At 37.0% G+C, this 16,200-nt stretch overlaps 2 protein-coding genes across 13 annotated transcripts in view; one reads left to right on the plus strand and one right to left on the minus strand.

Annotated features, from left to right (window-relative positions):
• The window catches only part of LOC105233453 (RYamide receptor), a 349,078-nt gene that overhangs the window by 61,757 nt on the left and 271,121 nt on the right, over positions 1 to 16,200 (plus strand). The window lies entirely within an intron of this gene.
• LOC125776466 (phospholipase A1-like) lies at positions 11,562 to 12,769 on the minus strand. The gene is made up of 2 exons (XM_049448441.1): positions 12,673 to 12,769; positions 11,562 to 12,598 (listed from the first exon to the last, which is right to left on the minus strand). The coding sequence occupies exons 1-2, from the start codon at positions 12,710 to 12,712 to the stop codon at positions 11,622 to 11,624; spliced, it is 1,017 nt and encodes a 338-aa protein (XP_049304398.1). The 5' UTR covers positions 12,713 to 12,769; the 3' UTR covers positions 11,562 to 11,621.

Raw genomic sequence — 16,200 nt, forward strand, 5'->3', positions numbered from 1 at the left:
TCAGTCAATCAGCCGCAAGGCAATCGCCCACTTGACTAATTAATTAAAAATATTCAGCTACTTATTGCTATCGAACCCAAAAATAGTACTGTATCATATCGATACAATTAAAGGGGGTTGAATACAGATTCTATTACTCGCTTACGGCACTTGAATCAAAGCAAACTCGTGTCTTCTGCTCTGTCAAAGTCAACTCACTGGCGATATTCGATTACCGGAAAAAATTAATGTGTGTACATGTGTTTGTAAAATAATTTTTTGTTGTTGCTTTTAACCGATTATTTTAAGCATACATCAATAAAAAATGTAAGCCAACTTTGAAAAAAGTTTTCCAATCAGCTTAAAATAATTAAATTTTAATTTTCACTGATTCGGTGAATTTTCGACTTATGAAAAATTTACGAGTGTTTTTGTAGACTTCATGATATACACACATCTCTGCATTCGACAGCAAAGTTCGGATGAAAAGCAAAAGTTTATTTTATTTTTCTGTTTTTTGGGAGGGGGAATATGTGAAAATTAAACTTTATTTGCATGAAATATAGTCCACTTGTATAGTAGACAGTGTGAAAACTATAGTACTTCTTTATACATATATGTATACTCTAAGAGAAAAAATAATCTTGTAAAAAATTATACATCAATTGTTGTTGTAAGTAATTGTATTTTCATTTGAAGACTTTATAATGTGGGGTTTTTCCTTAATTAGAGAAATATTTTTTCGCTTTACAAATAGTATGGGTTCAGAGGTCCACCGCCAAGGCCTGGTGGTAGAAAATAACAAAACAAAGCATGAGTGTTATATTTACTGTCATTAATAATAACGGACTGTTGTTTCTTTTATAATGGACGTACCTCTAACCCAGCATGCAATCTCGCGAGAAGTATAAAGTTTTCTATATATTTATGCAGCGAGTCGCATGTTTCAAGACCGACGGCTTCTGGTGAACTTTGCAATTAACTTTTACCACACCCTTAAACTGAATACTGTGTCGTAGTATCTCCTGACATAAAACAAAAGGTCAGGCTTGGCTTACATGTCACTGCTGAGGGTCATAACTTCGAAGTCGTAGATAATTTCGTCTATCTTGGAACCAGCATCAACACCAGTAACAATATCAGTCTAGAAATCCAACACAGAATAACTCTTGCCGACAAGTATACTATATGGTGCAGAGGCATGGACGATAATTACAACTGATGAGTCGACGTCACAAGTTTTCGAGAGAAATGTTCTGTGAAAGATTTATGGTCCTTTGCGCATTAACAACGGCGAATGTCGCATTCGATGGAACTATGTACCGTACAAGACATACGTCGACATTGCTATCGTTCAGTGAATCTAAGGACAACGCCTGTGCTGACTTGGTCATGTTGTCCGGATGGAAGAGAACTCTAATGCTTTGTAGCTTTTCTATCGGAAGAGGAAGGCCTTCATTCCGTTTGAAAGACCACAATCGTCTTTCAAATGCAAAAAATTGCCAGGAAACTAGTTTGGTCAAACAAATAAATAACATTTTCTACATATCATACTATTATATATGTAATCGTACAATTTTTACAATAGCGCGTCAGTCCTTTTTCCTCTTCACTGTTTGGTGCCAATTGGAGATTCCAAGCGAAACCGATGTCGTTAAAACAATGTAGACTAAGGTAGTACATTTATAACTCGAATTAATCTCCGCCGCGAAAGAATAATTATCCAAATACCTATGTACCAGAAAGATAGCCAAATACTTAGAAAATACACAACGTAACGTAAGCAAACATGAACAATTGTGCGCAATGATCCCATCAGTCGATTAATCAATCAGTTCTAACACACGATTAACAGCATAAGCTGTATAAGAAACTCTCGGAACATTCCATTGCTGTCAGTGTACAAGCCGTCAACACCGAAAATAAAAATTTGGTTTACGGTGTCTGTGATTTGTTAAAAAAAAAACAAAAAGAAAAAGTAAGAAAGAGTGAGTTCGAGAGTAACCGAACATTTTATGCTTTTGCAGCTTGCAGGGATCAAAGCCGAGGTAATGCCTTAAGGTGAAGGCGACACTTGAGTTTGAAATTTTTGCGAAAGAATTCATCATTCATTATACGAAGAAATCGTAAATGGATTGTCATGAAATGCGTATCTTATGATCTTATATAGTATTTCCGTCAGCGAAAATTACATTGAAATCATAATCAAATAAGATATATTTGATATAAACTCAATAGCAGAAGCTAAATTTGACATATTAATTTTTAAGAATGTCCTAAAGTTGGAATTTATTATACGAGGGCTGCTATATATATTTCTCTGTTTCGGGCTCATACGCATTGATTCATTATTCGTAACCTGTGACGATCTTATAAACGTCTTTTGAAGCACCGCGATCGTATTTTTTTAGCATTTCTTTACACCAATCCACACGAGCCTTTTTTTGAGCGATTGTCAAATTGTGCGGGATCCAACGAGAGAAAACCTTTCTAACGGCCAGGTGTTCATGCAATATCGAATATATGCTGGTGGGAGAAATGCATAGGCATGCTTACATGACGGTCTTGCATTATCAGTTCACGTACCGCATCGATGTTTTCTGGCACAACGGCTGTTTTTGCACGACCTTCACGGAATTCGTCTTTGAGCAAGCATCGGCCACGATTGAATTCGTTGTACCAGCTTTTCACAGTGCTATAGGATGGTGCTTCATAGCCATACAAAGATTTTAGTTCATCGATGCATTCTTGTCGTGATAATCCACGTCTAACGTTGTTAAAAATTATCGCACTAAAATGTCCACTCGTTAATCCCATTTTTTGGCCGAGATGAATTTTTCCCTGTAAATAAAACAATTCACTATTAAATGACAAAAACGTTCTGAGTGATGTTATGCTAAAAAATGTCAAACTTTCCAATGGAAATGTCAGATTGCACCTGTCCAAACACTTAGTGTTGCCTAGTCCAGAAATATATATAGCAGCCTATGTACGAGGTTTGATAATTAAGTAATGAGACTGATTTTATTTTCGCGCCTGTGGTAAACCTGTGACCTCTTCTTTCCCCTTTTTGTTTTCCGACTTCCCTCTCCATTGATATATTTGTATGTATCATCGCTCTAGCTTGTTTAGTTCGACTTCTGCGTCAGGTTGAGTAGACGTGTGTTTGTACTGCTCGTCACGAAAATGAAAAAACGAAATCAAGAGCAACGCGTGGCGATAAAATTTTGAGCCAGATTGGGCGAAACAGCTTCGGAAACGTACTCTAAAATTGTAAGAGTGTATGGTGATGGTGCTCTTAGTCGTGCCCAGCACGCAAAGCTCACTATGGTTGTCTCCGTGCGCCCCCCGCCTGAAAAAAGCTCGCATGTGTAAGGCGAAGGTGGAAATGATGATTATTGCCTTTTTAATAGCCGTGGAATCGTCCACAAAGAATTCGTTCCACCGGGGAAAACTGTGAATCAAGTCTATTATTGCCAAGTGCTCAAAAGATTGTGAAAACGAGTCAACAGGGCACGCCCAGACATCGCTCGTAACTGGATCCTTCATCACGACAACGCGCCTTGCCACACCGCCCTCAGCGTGTCCCAGTATTTGGCCTCTAAAGGGATCGCCGTGTTGCAACAACCGCGTTATTCGCCCGACATGTCACCCTCTGACTTTTTTTTTCCTAAAACAAAATCGGTGGTCAAAGGAACCCATTTTGAGTCGATTACGGACATCCAGGCGGCCGTGACGAGGGTACTCGCGGACATCCCAGTCGAAGCGTTCCAGAAATGTTACGAAGCTTGGAAAACGCGCTGGAATCGCTGTATAGCTGCCCAAGGGGACTACTTTGAAGGGGATGGCAGAGTTGTAAAATAAATTTCAAATATACGGTTTTTATGGAATCAGTCTCATTACTTAATTGTCATACCTCGCAGTTTGAAAGCTTTAGGAGATAAGTACATTAACCTTACTAAAAGGCGGTACTACGCTCAATTTTTAAAAGTTTTCAACCAAAATGCAACTTGTACTAAATATCAGCATTGTATTATATCTTATTAATTAGATTAGTTGTGACACCTAACAACATATATCGGACCACTGCATTACAATTAATAAATGCGCACATCCAGACATAAACAAAAACTTATATTTTATTATATTTTTTGAACTTATGAAGTTAAAGTGGCTTTCGTAGGGTCATGAACTTTTATTGATGACTACGAATGCCTCATATATAACTAAACTCCGTGCTAGCCACGTTCATAAGTACACATGTGGCTGCAAGTATGTATGTATATTTCCCTGTTTAAATACATTTTTATATGTATACATGCACCTACCTACTGGGAGGGCGATAAGACCAGTCTATAGTCAGTGGATTTGCAATGCCTGTGCTGGCTGTTAAAACACTCAATTTATATATACATAATATACTTAAGTACATAGAATTAGTATACATATACAATATTTATATACTTATTTATACGTATGTATATATATCGCCCCTCTGTTGTTCATAGGTTCCCTCTAACTCTCATTTGTACCGCATTTAAAGATTCGTGAGACGGACTTATTTTTGACCATATGTTAATTTTTTTGCTTTATTGTACACATTTATATTCTTACACAGTTATTGTAGGCTTTTTATCCCCTGTCTATTGTCCGTCAACATTAAATGGAACTGCCATGTTTTTATGGCTGACAAGCTTCATTTTTATACTCTCGCAACAAAGTTGCTAAAGAGAGTATTATAGTTTTGTTCACATAACGGTTGTTTGTAAGTCCTAAAACTAAAAGAGTCAGATATAGGGTTATATATACCAAAGTGATCAGGGTGACGAGTAGAGTTGAAATCCGGATGTCTGTCTGTCCGTCCGTCCGTCCGTCCGTCTGTCCGTCCGTCCGTGCAAGCTGTAACTTGAGTAAAAATTGAGATATCATGATGAAACTTGGTACACGTATTTCTTGGCTCCATAAGAAGGTTAAGTTCGAAGATGGGCAAAATCGGCCCACTGCCACGCCCACAAAATGGCGGAAACCGAAAACCTATAAAGTGTCATAACTAAGCCATAAATAAAGATATTAAAGTGAAATTTGGCACAAAGGATCACATTAGGGAGGAGCATATTTGGAAGTAATTTTTTGGAAAAGTGGGCGTGGCCCCGCCCCCTATTAAGTTTTTTGTACATATCTCGGAAACTACTATAGCTATGTCAACCAAACTCTATAGAGTCGTTTCCTTCAGGCATTTCCATATACAGTTCAAAAATGGAAGAAATCGGATAATAACCACGCCCACCTCCCATACAAAGGTTATGTTGAAAATCACTAAAAGTGCGTTAACCGACTAACAAAAAACGTCAGAAACACTAAATTTTAAGGAAGGAATGGCAGAAAGAAGCTGTACCCAGGCTTTTAATAAAAATGAATTTATATATACATAATATACTTAAGTACATAGACTTAGTATACATATACAATATTTATATACTTATTTATACGTATGTATATATAATATATCGCCCCTCTGTTGTTCATCGGTTCCCTCTAACTCTCATTTGTACCGCATTTAAATATTCGTGAGACGGACTTATTTTTGACCATATGTTAATTTTTTTGCTCTATTGTACACATTTATATTCTTACACAGTTATTGTAGGCTTTTTATCCCCTGTCTATTGTCCGTCAACATTAAATGGAACTGCCATGTTTTTATGGCTGACAAGCTTCATTTTTTCTACCTTTAATGTGCGCTTATACGATTTTATATATGAAAGTACATACAAACTTTGTCCAGCTAACGTAAGTTGCGTGCTTTCAGGCGCTTTAGCAAGCTGCCACTTCAAATATGCTACATCGCTGCTGTTTTCTGCCTTTTTGGCGCCTCATTGTATGTGTGTGTGTGTGTTGCGGTACGCTGCACACGTGCGCCGAGCGTTAAGCATAAATTGTACCCTTTTTTCCTGCAGCAGACACTCGCGTTATACACACATAATCGCTTTAGCGTCAGTTGTCTGTGAATAATTTTTAATTGGATGTAATGTAATCTCCGTGCTTTTCATACTTTGCTCTTAACAGCTTTGGATAAAAGTTAAATTGTTGTTCGGTATGCCTTTGGATTTCATTGAGGGTTTTCTTGCTGCAAATAGCGCTTTCTATTTTCCTTTTCGCCTTCACACTTTGTGCGCTTTCAGCCTCTTGACTTTTGCTAATCGCACTTTTCCACTATTTAATTCTGTAGCAGTTGAGAATTGAATGTTCGAGTGGGAGGTGGATTATCGCAATTTACTGAGTAATTCAGATTTGAATTGTATTTTATAAAGTGTTATTCTTTTCACTGTTTATTAATTGCACAAAAGTCACTTTTCGACAGACAAATGGTTTTAGTAGGAAATTTTAATTAATTGTAGTGATTAAACCAAATAGAACCCAATTTGTTTGCCAATGAATAAAAATTTATAAAGTAAAATAAGTTGACTTTTGCTATTTTAGGTATTGAAGTTTCTCGTGAAGATTTAAATATTTTCTCTATCTTTATTCTTCTAAGCTAAGGTAATGTTTAATGCAAAACAGAACATTGAAATTCTTCAGTTAATTAGTGCTGATTTAAGTTCTTTCAATATATTTTTAAGCTTGTACGTAAATAACTGCATAATTGATATTTAATCACACATTTAATTAAGTTAAATTGAAATAGTCAAATAAGAGAGCAGAAAGTCTGTGTGGCTTTCATGCGAAGTTAGGACGCAACAATTTGGCATATTGCTACATTAAATAATGTACATGTAAATTGTTGTAGTTGCATATTTGCCGGCTGACAAGCCATACATAAATCTGCTGGTTCTAAATATTGTCAGATGGAGTTTCAGTGTAATTCGAGTTGAAGTATATGTCAAACAGGACGTGAGCGCTTTGTGAAATGTAATGGATACTTGTTAAGTAATTTTGATACTTTATCTAGTCTCTTGAACTACGAAGCTCTTAAATATCTAAGACTAGTTCTAAATAAAGCTGGGCGGAAGTGGAGGTGGTGATCCAAAATCTGTATCATTACAATTTCTTTGTATTTTCTGCATGTAGCGTCGTTACTAATGTCCATCTGGCTAGCATATGATACCAGTAGGCTATGACTAGTCATTGACCAACAACCGTCCTTCAGTCCTTTCGATGCCATGTGAGTCAAAAGCATGCGTGTTTTTCGTCGGGATTCTCACACATTGATCTTATCATCAGTTATTTCGTTTCCCAGAAAGCTTTCGTGAAATAGAAGTCGATGTAAGTGGCACCGCATTAGTTCCAGTTTGGCTATCTTTTAGGTAAACGTAAAATATTTCAATATTCAATCACCTCAGTACGGCCAAAGAGAACTCATTATTCACCGTCTGTACCCCCAGAATAAATTCGTAAAGCATCAAACCACGAATATCAAAAAAAAAAAACAATGAGCACCACCTTGATTTTTAAGCGGCTTTGGTGTGTTTTTTTTTTGGTTTCGGCTTATTTTTCTCTCCATTCCGATGATTATTGACGTATTTACTCGTATATGCTAAATTCAATTGGCAATTATAATGCTTTCCACAAATTTAGGATCGAAATTCGCACTAATAAGCATATCCAAAGAGTCCTGTCTACGGTACTCTTCTCGAAAAATATTCAGGTTTAACGGGACGGATCGAGCTAGAACGCTTTTCATACCAAAAATATCTACCGCAATCATTCGAACGGACTAATGCGAGATGTCGAGTTCTTTTGCCGTCTCTCTAGCACTTGCCTGACTATTTTTAAGCACAATATTCATCACTTTTTTAATATTTTCATCTGTTGAAGGGATGGAAGGTCTTTGTAGGCTTGTGGTTTTGATAAAACTGAATCCCCGTAAGCTTTTTTCAACATTTGTAATGAATCCGCACACAAAATTTGAGCCAATTCTTTGTTCGATATTTTCATCCATTGTAAAAATCGCAACGCACTCCGGAGGTGTCCCGACTTTAGTAGGTGCTGTAAACAAATTGGTAAACAGATCGCGCTTATATTTGGCATAGTAATTAAGGACAGTCCTACCAATTAGGCAAAATACAGTTTTTTGAAATCTCATTTACCCGGGAATGTTAATTATAATTTCATTTTTTTCGAAATGTATGTTGTTTTTTGATTTTTGACTCTCTCAGTAATTTTCGTAACACCAAAGACCTCCAGCATTCCGTAAGCGTGAAGCGTTGCATTAGATCCAGCTCTGATTATAGATGAACGCGTCAACTGCAATTGCTATTGATCCGTCTTTGTGGATGCTGTAAGTTCAGCGCGAGCGTATGTGATCTATTTCAACCGCCCACTTACTGTTTATTGAGCTATATCAGAAAGTCCTTTGCCTAACTTCATAGATATGCTTACGCTCTTTCGTTCAGTCGTTGTGGAGAGAACGAAGAAACAACAATTTTTCAATTCAGAAATAGAGAATGGATAAATAACACTAAAAACGACGTCTCCTCACTATGGAATTATAAGCATAATACAGTTAAGATGATATATAAACTATTATCAGGTTATACCCTCAAAAAAAAATTTACACATATCATTTGCATTATGTTGGATTCAGTAATGAAATGGATCGAATTATCTTGTTCAGGGAAGAAATTAACGAATTTTGTGCCTTGCATTTTAAGTTGATATTTTAAATATTGAGGGAGTTATTCGCATATTACAGATGGATATATCTAGCGGCTAATTTACTCACCAATTATAATAAAGTTACTAATTTCCGAGGCATATGAACCATACATTAACTAAAGCTGAAGAGTGGGGGAGCAGAATTCAGACCGACAAAGTATGAATTTTGGCAGCACCGATATTCTTGCCCACATAACCGGAAATTTGAGCAGCTAAACTTTGACCGATCATTTCGAGAATATCCAAGATAAAACATGATATGTTGTAGTCACCATGTGATAGCCATGCATCACGAATGTTAACATTCATGTCCGCCTTATAGCTTTGAGTCCAGCCGTGAATTAAGACACGAGTTGGATGACTGGCATCGAAGTGCGAATTAGAAATGGAATTCTTGTCCATTGTTATCCATCATTCGGCAGAGTTGCAACTACTATGCAACTGGACAAAGAATTAAAGAACCTAGAATTGCTTTGAGCACATATCAACCATTCTCGTTGTTTTCGTCATCGAAAGGAGCAGCCGAACTAACAATGATGCTCTACGGTTGTGATCGACATTTTATATGTTTAAAAAAAATTCAAATATTGAGATAAGTTCGTTATCTAACATTCAGTTATTTAAGATTACGTTGCTATTTAGTAAAAACGTGTCTTCAATTTGTCGCGGTTAGTCATGTACATTAAAAAGTTTGGCGATAAGCAGTTGTAAATGGAGGCAAACTAATTTTAATAAAAGTTAATTTAGCAAGTGATAAAGCAGATGCGCAATATTTAATATATTGAGCAACTGAGTTAAGTACATCACGATAATGCACAGCAAAGCAAAAAGGAGAACGAAAAATCGGCCTGATCAGTTCTTGACTTTCGGTCGTGGGAATTGCTTGAGTCCGCTTCTTTTGTTTTAATTGTGATAAAGAACACACAATCAACCTAGGGCTTTGTTTGTTGTATTCCAGCGAATCTTTTCGATTTTTAATGTTATACATAATCTATTAGAAAATAAAATATCATCTTTGAGGACATGTAAACATGATGTAATTTTTTAGACCAATACATATCCTCTAGCACAATCGCGGCCATACACCTTCATAATCCCAAAACGGTTTCTCGGTGTTGGACTCACTTTTTCAAACAGGGAATCACCACTTCTCTTCAAGCAACTATTGGAGAGACGGCAAGATAACTCGACATCTCTCGCGAGTGCGTTCGAATGATTTTCGTGGATATTTTGGGCATGAAACGCGTTATTTGCTGCCACGATGAAGCTGACTTTTTTTTAAATAGAGTACGATTGTGACCGAATTTAAAGCCAAAAACGCAATGAACACCATCGATCAAGCACCGTATTCACCATATTTGGCTCTGTGTGATTCTTTATTTTACCGCAAACTTAAATTGTCACTTCGTGAAACCGAACCTAGTTCAGGCGAAACCTTCCATCGTGAGGACTAATACTTCCTTTCTAACGGGTTTTTCGCTGCAATTTTTTTTTTAAATAAAACAAAAACGATCTGGAATATCAATGAAATTCTTTATTCCTTTTATCGTTGATGGAGCGCATATCTTTTCGTGATAAAATAACAAGCCATACTGAAGAGAAATGTCAAAAGAGCGAGAACTACTTTTGTAGCGCCTCTATTGAAAACCTCGTTATCTCTAGTTACGAATGTTGATGTTTTTGTTGACTTCGATGCTTTTTCCTGTTGTTTTTTCTTAGTCCCTCACCCTTTCAAAAAAATTTTTATTATTTGCTTTTTAGATAGCCTATATTTTTAAACATGTCCTGTGAAATCGGCAAGGTCGATGGTTGAATAGTTTTTGGAGCGAGCGCTCGCAGGTATAATCATATAGGAGTAAAACTTTAAACGCTTTTTTCTCGAAACGACATTTTTCAAAATTGACATTATAACTCAACGAGAAATTAACCGATCGACTCAATCGATCGATCAAATTAAAACCGAGTGTGTTGAATACATTTACTATACAACGACGTACGATCTTTTTGATTGGTTGAAAATTGGCGTTAAAAAACAATTTTCTTGCCTAAAAAAACGACTTTTTTTTCAAATTACGCTATTTTGTTAATTTTTAATATTTTTCAAAGATCGTAGGTCATTGTATAGGAATTATCTTTAAGTTTAAAAACTTTTTGAATTTTTTTGTTTCAGCTACTCATTCGGAATCGTTTATTTTTGAAAATTTTTGTAGAAAAAAAGTCCTAAAATATAGCCGAAAATATACCTTATTACGTTCAAAGAAGTTCCAAATATTAATTGCGTACTTTCTCTTAAAAAAATTCAAGAAAATAGTCTTCATGCGTTACACTGGCGTAGCCCCTCAACCTAACGACAGAAGTACCTCCCTACCGCGATCCACTGTACCAAAATATATACAATTTTGTGTCTCCATTTTTTGTTTGGGCATGGCAACGGTTCGATTACACAATATAAACCTTTAATTTTGATGAGGAATACGTGTACTACAAAGTTTTATCAAAAATATCTGAATCGCTTTTAAAGGCAGACAGACGGCCAGTCACCGTCATTTCAAATCGGCTTGTGGTTATGAGCATTTACGTATGTAAAATTCTATATTTATCACGATTAGTTTTAGGTGAAACAAACAACCGTTAGGTGAACGAAAGTATTATACTCTGTAGCAACAAGTTGCGACAGTATGAATCTAGGGCCAAACAATTATCAAGCAAGCCGATTGGCGTATTTGAAAACATTAATTTAAAGCAACCGTTGACCGAATATACATTCATAAGGAATAACCAAGTATTTATAATCACAATTTTTTCTTCGAATACTAAAAAAAACTACACGCAATTCCTGTACACCAGCTGTTGCCAGTAAAACAAGGCTGTAGAAAACTCACTGAGAAAAAGTAAAAACAAAAATTTAGTAAAAAAATGCAGAGATATTTCCTCAAGAAATGCGGAAAATTTTATTAGATAAATAGTGTTTCAATATGAACACCTACTCAATTTCCATAACCATAGGGAGCAGTACTGTGCACTGGAACGTAGTAATCACCACTGACGAATTCATAATTGTAGAGGCCACCCATTTTCACGGCACTGTATTGACCACCACATTCCTTACTAACGGCATCTTCGTAGTCACTGCAACGCATGGAGGGGAAGTTATTTTGACGCACGGCTTCAGCGTAGTAAATACATGAGCGGGCATGACTACAAGCACCAGTCAAGTCAGTACCACAACCTGGTTGATCCTTACCACCATTGGGATAGAAAGAGCTCTTGCCAATTGGTTTCAAGAAACCCAATTTACCACCACATGTCTGAATTGTTTCTACATAGTGAGCGTCTTCGGAGTTCAGACGTTTGTTAGGTTTGCTGTAACTGAAAAGTGGTAGAGCAGGGTCCAGACCGACAATAGCATGAATTTTGCCAGTACCGACATTCTTGCCAACGTAGCCGGAAATTTGAGCACCCAAACTGTGACCGATCACTTCGAGAGTATCCAAGTTCAAACCATGATTATTCACCAAGTAATCAATCATGCTGGCAACCTTCTTTCCCACACCAGGAACAGCGGCGACAGATGAGACATAGTCAACAGAACGTGCGCGTGCCCAATCAACAACGATAATGTTGTATTCACCATGCGATAGCCATGCATCACGAATGTTAACATTCATGTCCGCCTTATAGCTTTGAGTCCAGCCGTGAATTAAAACACGAGTTGGATGACTGGCATCGAAGTGCGAATTGGAAATGGAGTCCTTGTCAGCGGTAATTTTTTCTCCATCATTTTGATTCGACAGAGTGTACAAGTAGTAGGTGACTGGAGAGAGATCCAAACGTCCCATAATTTTTTCCTTCTTCTCATGTTCTGCCAACATATTTTCAGCCTCGCTACTAGTCATCCAGACGAGGGAACCATCAGCTTGTGGCACATACCAACCATCCTCATCATCAACAGGAGCAGCCGAAGCTAGTTGAATAAAAGGAATTTAGTGAATTTCGCGAAAAAAAAAACATTGTTGAGAAGTTAAGTTCAAAAGTTACCTGTTACCGCGAAAATTGCCAAAATCACAAAGAACTTCATTTCACAAACACTATAGAACTAGCTTTGATCATGAGCATAGTCAGTCTCGGGTTTATATACTCGTACTCTCCATTGTCACATCTTTTCTTTTCGGAAAGTGAGATCTCCAGATAAACTGATAAAGACAAAAGCAATTGCGACGTATCGATGTTGCGGAACTTTGAGCAATGGCGTGCTTTAATGTTAATCTTATGAAATGTGTGTGAGCTTCGGACTATGTTGATAAACATAAGCGTAGGGCATGTAAGGAAGATTATAGTTCGGGTGCAGCCAAATTTTAGAATTTTCAGCGGTAAAAAATATCACATGAATTTCGCGTTCTTAATTAAACGAAATTTCAGTGACTTTTCTGTACTAAAAGGTTTTATAATACTTTTATGGCCAAATTCACATAAAACTTTACTCGCTTTATTTGACATTTCGTACTTTGACAACGTAGTAAAGAAAGCCATGAGTATGCTGGAATGAACATTTTGCTTTCCATGCTCTTCGTTAATAAAAATGGCGACTTGTGCTTGAGAAAGCCTAAAAAGATGACAGTTGGCAACATTTTGCTTCGTCTGCTGTATTTCGCTTTGATGTGAACATACTCCTACAAAAGCACACAACGAACTTAACTGTCAAAGCAAAGTTGTGACGCAAAGTGGAGCAAGAGTTCTATGCGAATCAGCCATAAGGCTTTACATAATACAGGCCTGATACAAGAATTGGTTGAGATTTTTAGCTGATTTTCTCAATCTTAATATTTCGGGATAAGAAGTGGGTTTGTTTGAGAAAACTTTTGTTTAGCTTATTGACTATATACATAACTATAACTACTTTCATATCTTCTGAAGATGACACAAACCACCGTTAGGTAAAGAAAACTATATTACTCTTACGCAACATTTTGTGGGGGTATAAACATATAACTTTGTCGCAATCATACAAATGTGGCGCAAATTATCTATGGAATAATAGAAGTTATTCGGGCAAGTTTTAATAAATATACGCAAAACCTCTTTGATAAATGCTACTTGATATGCTCAATTTAATTCTATAACGATTGATAACTAATAAAAGTTAACCCGTCGAGTGAAAATTACTATAAAGTTGCGTCTACTTGCTCAACTTATTTAGATAAATTTTATTTATTTTCTTATACATTAGCAAAAGAGGAGTCGTACTTTTATCGGTCACGTGTTATCTTCATAAAATACTGATTACCTAGGGTCAGTTCAGTTTTCTTTAGATTTGGAAAAAGTTTAATTAATTCGAGATCTATTCGTCACTCGTGATTTATATGTGAGTGTAATTATTACACATGTCTTTATCTACGAAAGTGGTGTAAGATCGCGGACTTTCACATATATTTGAAAGTTTATACTTTTATAACGTGTTTCACATGAGTATAATAGTTATGTCCACCCGACAGTTGTCTGTAACACCCAAATACATACACAATTAATTTTAGCTTGTCTGTTGTGTAAAATTTCTGACGGCGTCATCATCCAAAGCTCATAAAATGTTCATCATCATTGTGACAGATCACAAGCGGTTCAAAAAAGGAACTGTTAAACCTCGACCACGCCTATATCTACATTAGCATCATTTCAAATGCTGTCATTTTCTGTTATTTGATTTTCATTACCCGCCTACCGCTTATGACAATTTCCTCCTTATTCCTTACTGCGGACATAAGTTAAGAATATACTAGTTCGTTTTATTTTCGAATCGATGCTTTGGGTAGAAAAACTTTTATTAAAATGCCACAAAGTGGCCAATCGATTAATATTCCATCTAATAGCGGTATCTATTATTCAGCTGAGCTCGAATCTTGTCCCTTCTTACTTGTTTATCTCTTGATTTTGGCTACAACCTAAGTATTGTCTGCTGTCTGCAATCAATACTTTCTTATGCAGACTAATATGTCTTATCAGTTTGTACTTAAGAATAATTGGATGAACATTAACTAATGTCCACGTGACGTATAGGTTATCACAGTGAGACAAATATCCCAATCACTTATAAATAAATATGTATTTTAAACGGACTACAACAAAAATAAAATTTCATCCATGCTCACAGTTATCAAATATGTGGACCTTAGCGCCTAAGGCTGACTTTTTACCGAAAATGTCATTAAAAGTCCGAGTCAATGAAATTCGTAGTTGTTTTTATTGGTACATTATTATGCCAAAAATGGCGTCAATATTGCTCGTATCTTCTTACTTGGCGAGATATCGCTTACGCGAATATAGCCGAGTTTATAATAGCCCGCCAGTCTTTTTCCTTTTCGCTGTTTGGTGCCAATAGGTGATTCCAAGTTTAGCCGGATCCGTTTCCACCTAGTCTTTCCAACGGAGTGGAGGTCTTCATCTTCTTTTGCTTCCCCCGGCGGGTTTCGCGTCGTATACTTTCAGAGCTGAAGTGTTTTCATCAATTCGGCTGACCTGACCTAGCCATCGTAGTCACTGTCTTTCGCTGAACTTTGTCAATGTTGTCGTATATCTCGTATAGCTCACCGTTCAATCGACTGTGGTATTTGCCATTGCCAATACGCAAATAATAATACATCTTCCGCAGAACCTTTCTCTCAAAACCTCGTAATGCCGACTCATCAGATGTTGTCATCGCCCATGCCTCTGCATCATGTAGCTGGACGGAAATAATGAGTGACTTGTAGAATTTGATCTTTGTTCATCGAAAAGGGACTTTACTTCTCAATAGCCCACACAGTTCGAAGCAACACCTGTTGGTAAGAGCGTTGGATTTAAAGGCTGCCATTGTTAATACCGGTTACAAGATATACGAAATTATCTACAACTTCGATGTTATGACTGTCAATAGTGATGTGAGAACCAAGTCGTGAGTGCGATAACTGCTTGTTTGATGGCAGATAATATTTCGCCTCGCATTGAATTTCACTTTCAGACTTACATATTTGCTTCTCGCTTTTGTTCAATCTGGAGAAAACAAAATTAACGCCGCTGTTATTGAGGCCAATGATATCAAGCGCGAATTATTTTCTCCAGCAGTAGACTGAAGAAGTCGCACGAAAGAGAGTCGCCTTGTCTAAAGCCTCATTTGGCATCGAACTACCCGGATACGTTCTTCCAGATACTGACGAAGCTTTTGGTACTTCTCAATGTAGATTGTGGGATCTCCATTTTTGTGAATTGGGCGGAGGACAGTTTAATTCCAATCGTCGGGCATAATTTCGTCTGACCATATTCTCCTTATCAGTTCTTCGCCGCCGTATTTGAATAGCTCGGCCAGCAGCTTTGTGTTCTTTAAAAGTGTAATTGCTAATGCGTTTCGATTCTCTCTTCAGCTCTCGGTATCTATCCCAAGCCGCACGTGTTGTCGTCGATTGTAATATTGCGTGGTAGGCAGTTTGCTTTCTTTCCACTGCGATACGGCACTCCTCATCGTACCAGCTGTTCTGCATTTTCCACAAATCAATGGTTTCGGTTGCAGCTGTACGTGCGGAGCTTGAAATGTCGTCC

Source organism: Bactrocera dorsalis, chromosome 2 (genome assembly GCF_023373825.1).
Source record: "Bactrocera dorsalis isolate Fly_Bdor chromosome 2, ASM2337382v1, whole genome shotgun sequence".
NCBI lineage: Eukaryota > Metazoa > Arthropoda > Insecta > Diptera > Tephritidae > Bactrocera > Bactrocera dorsalis.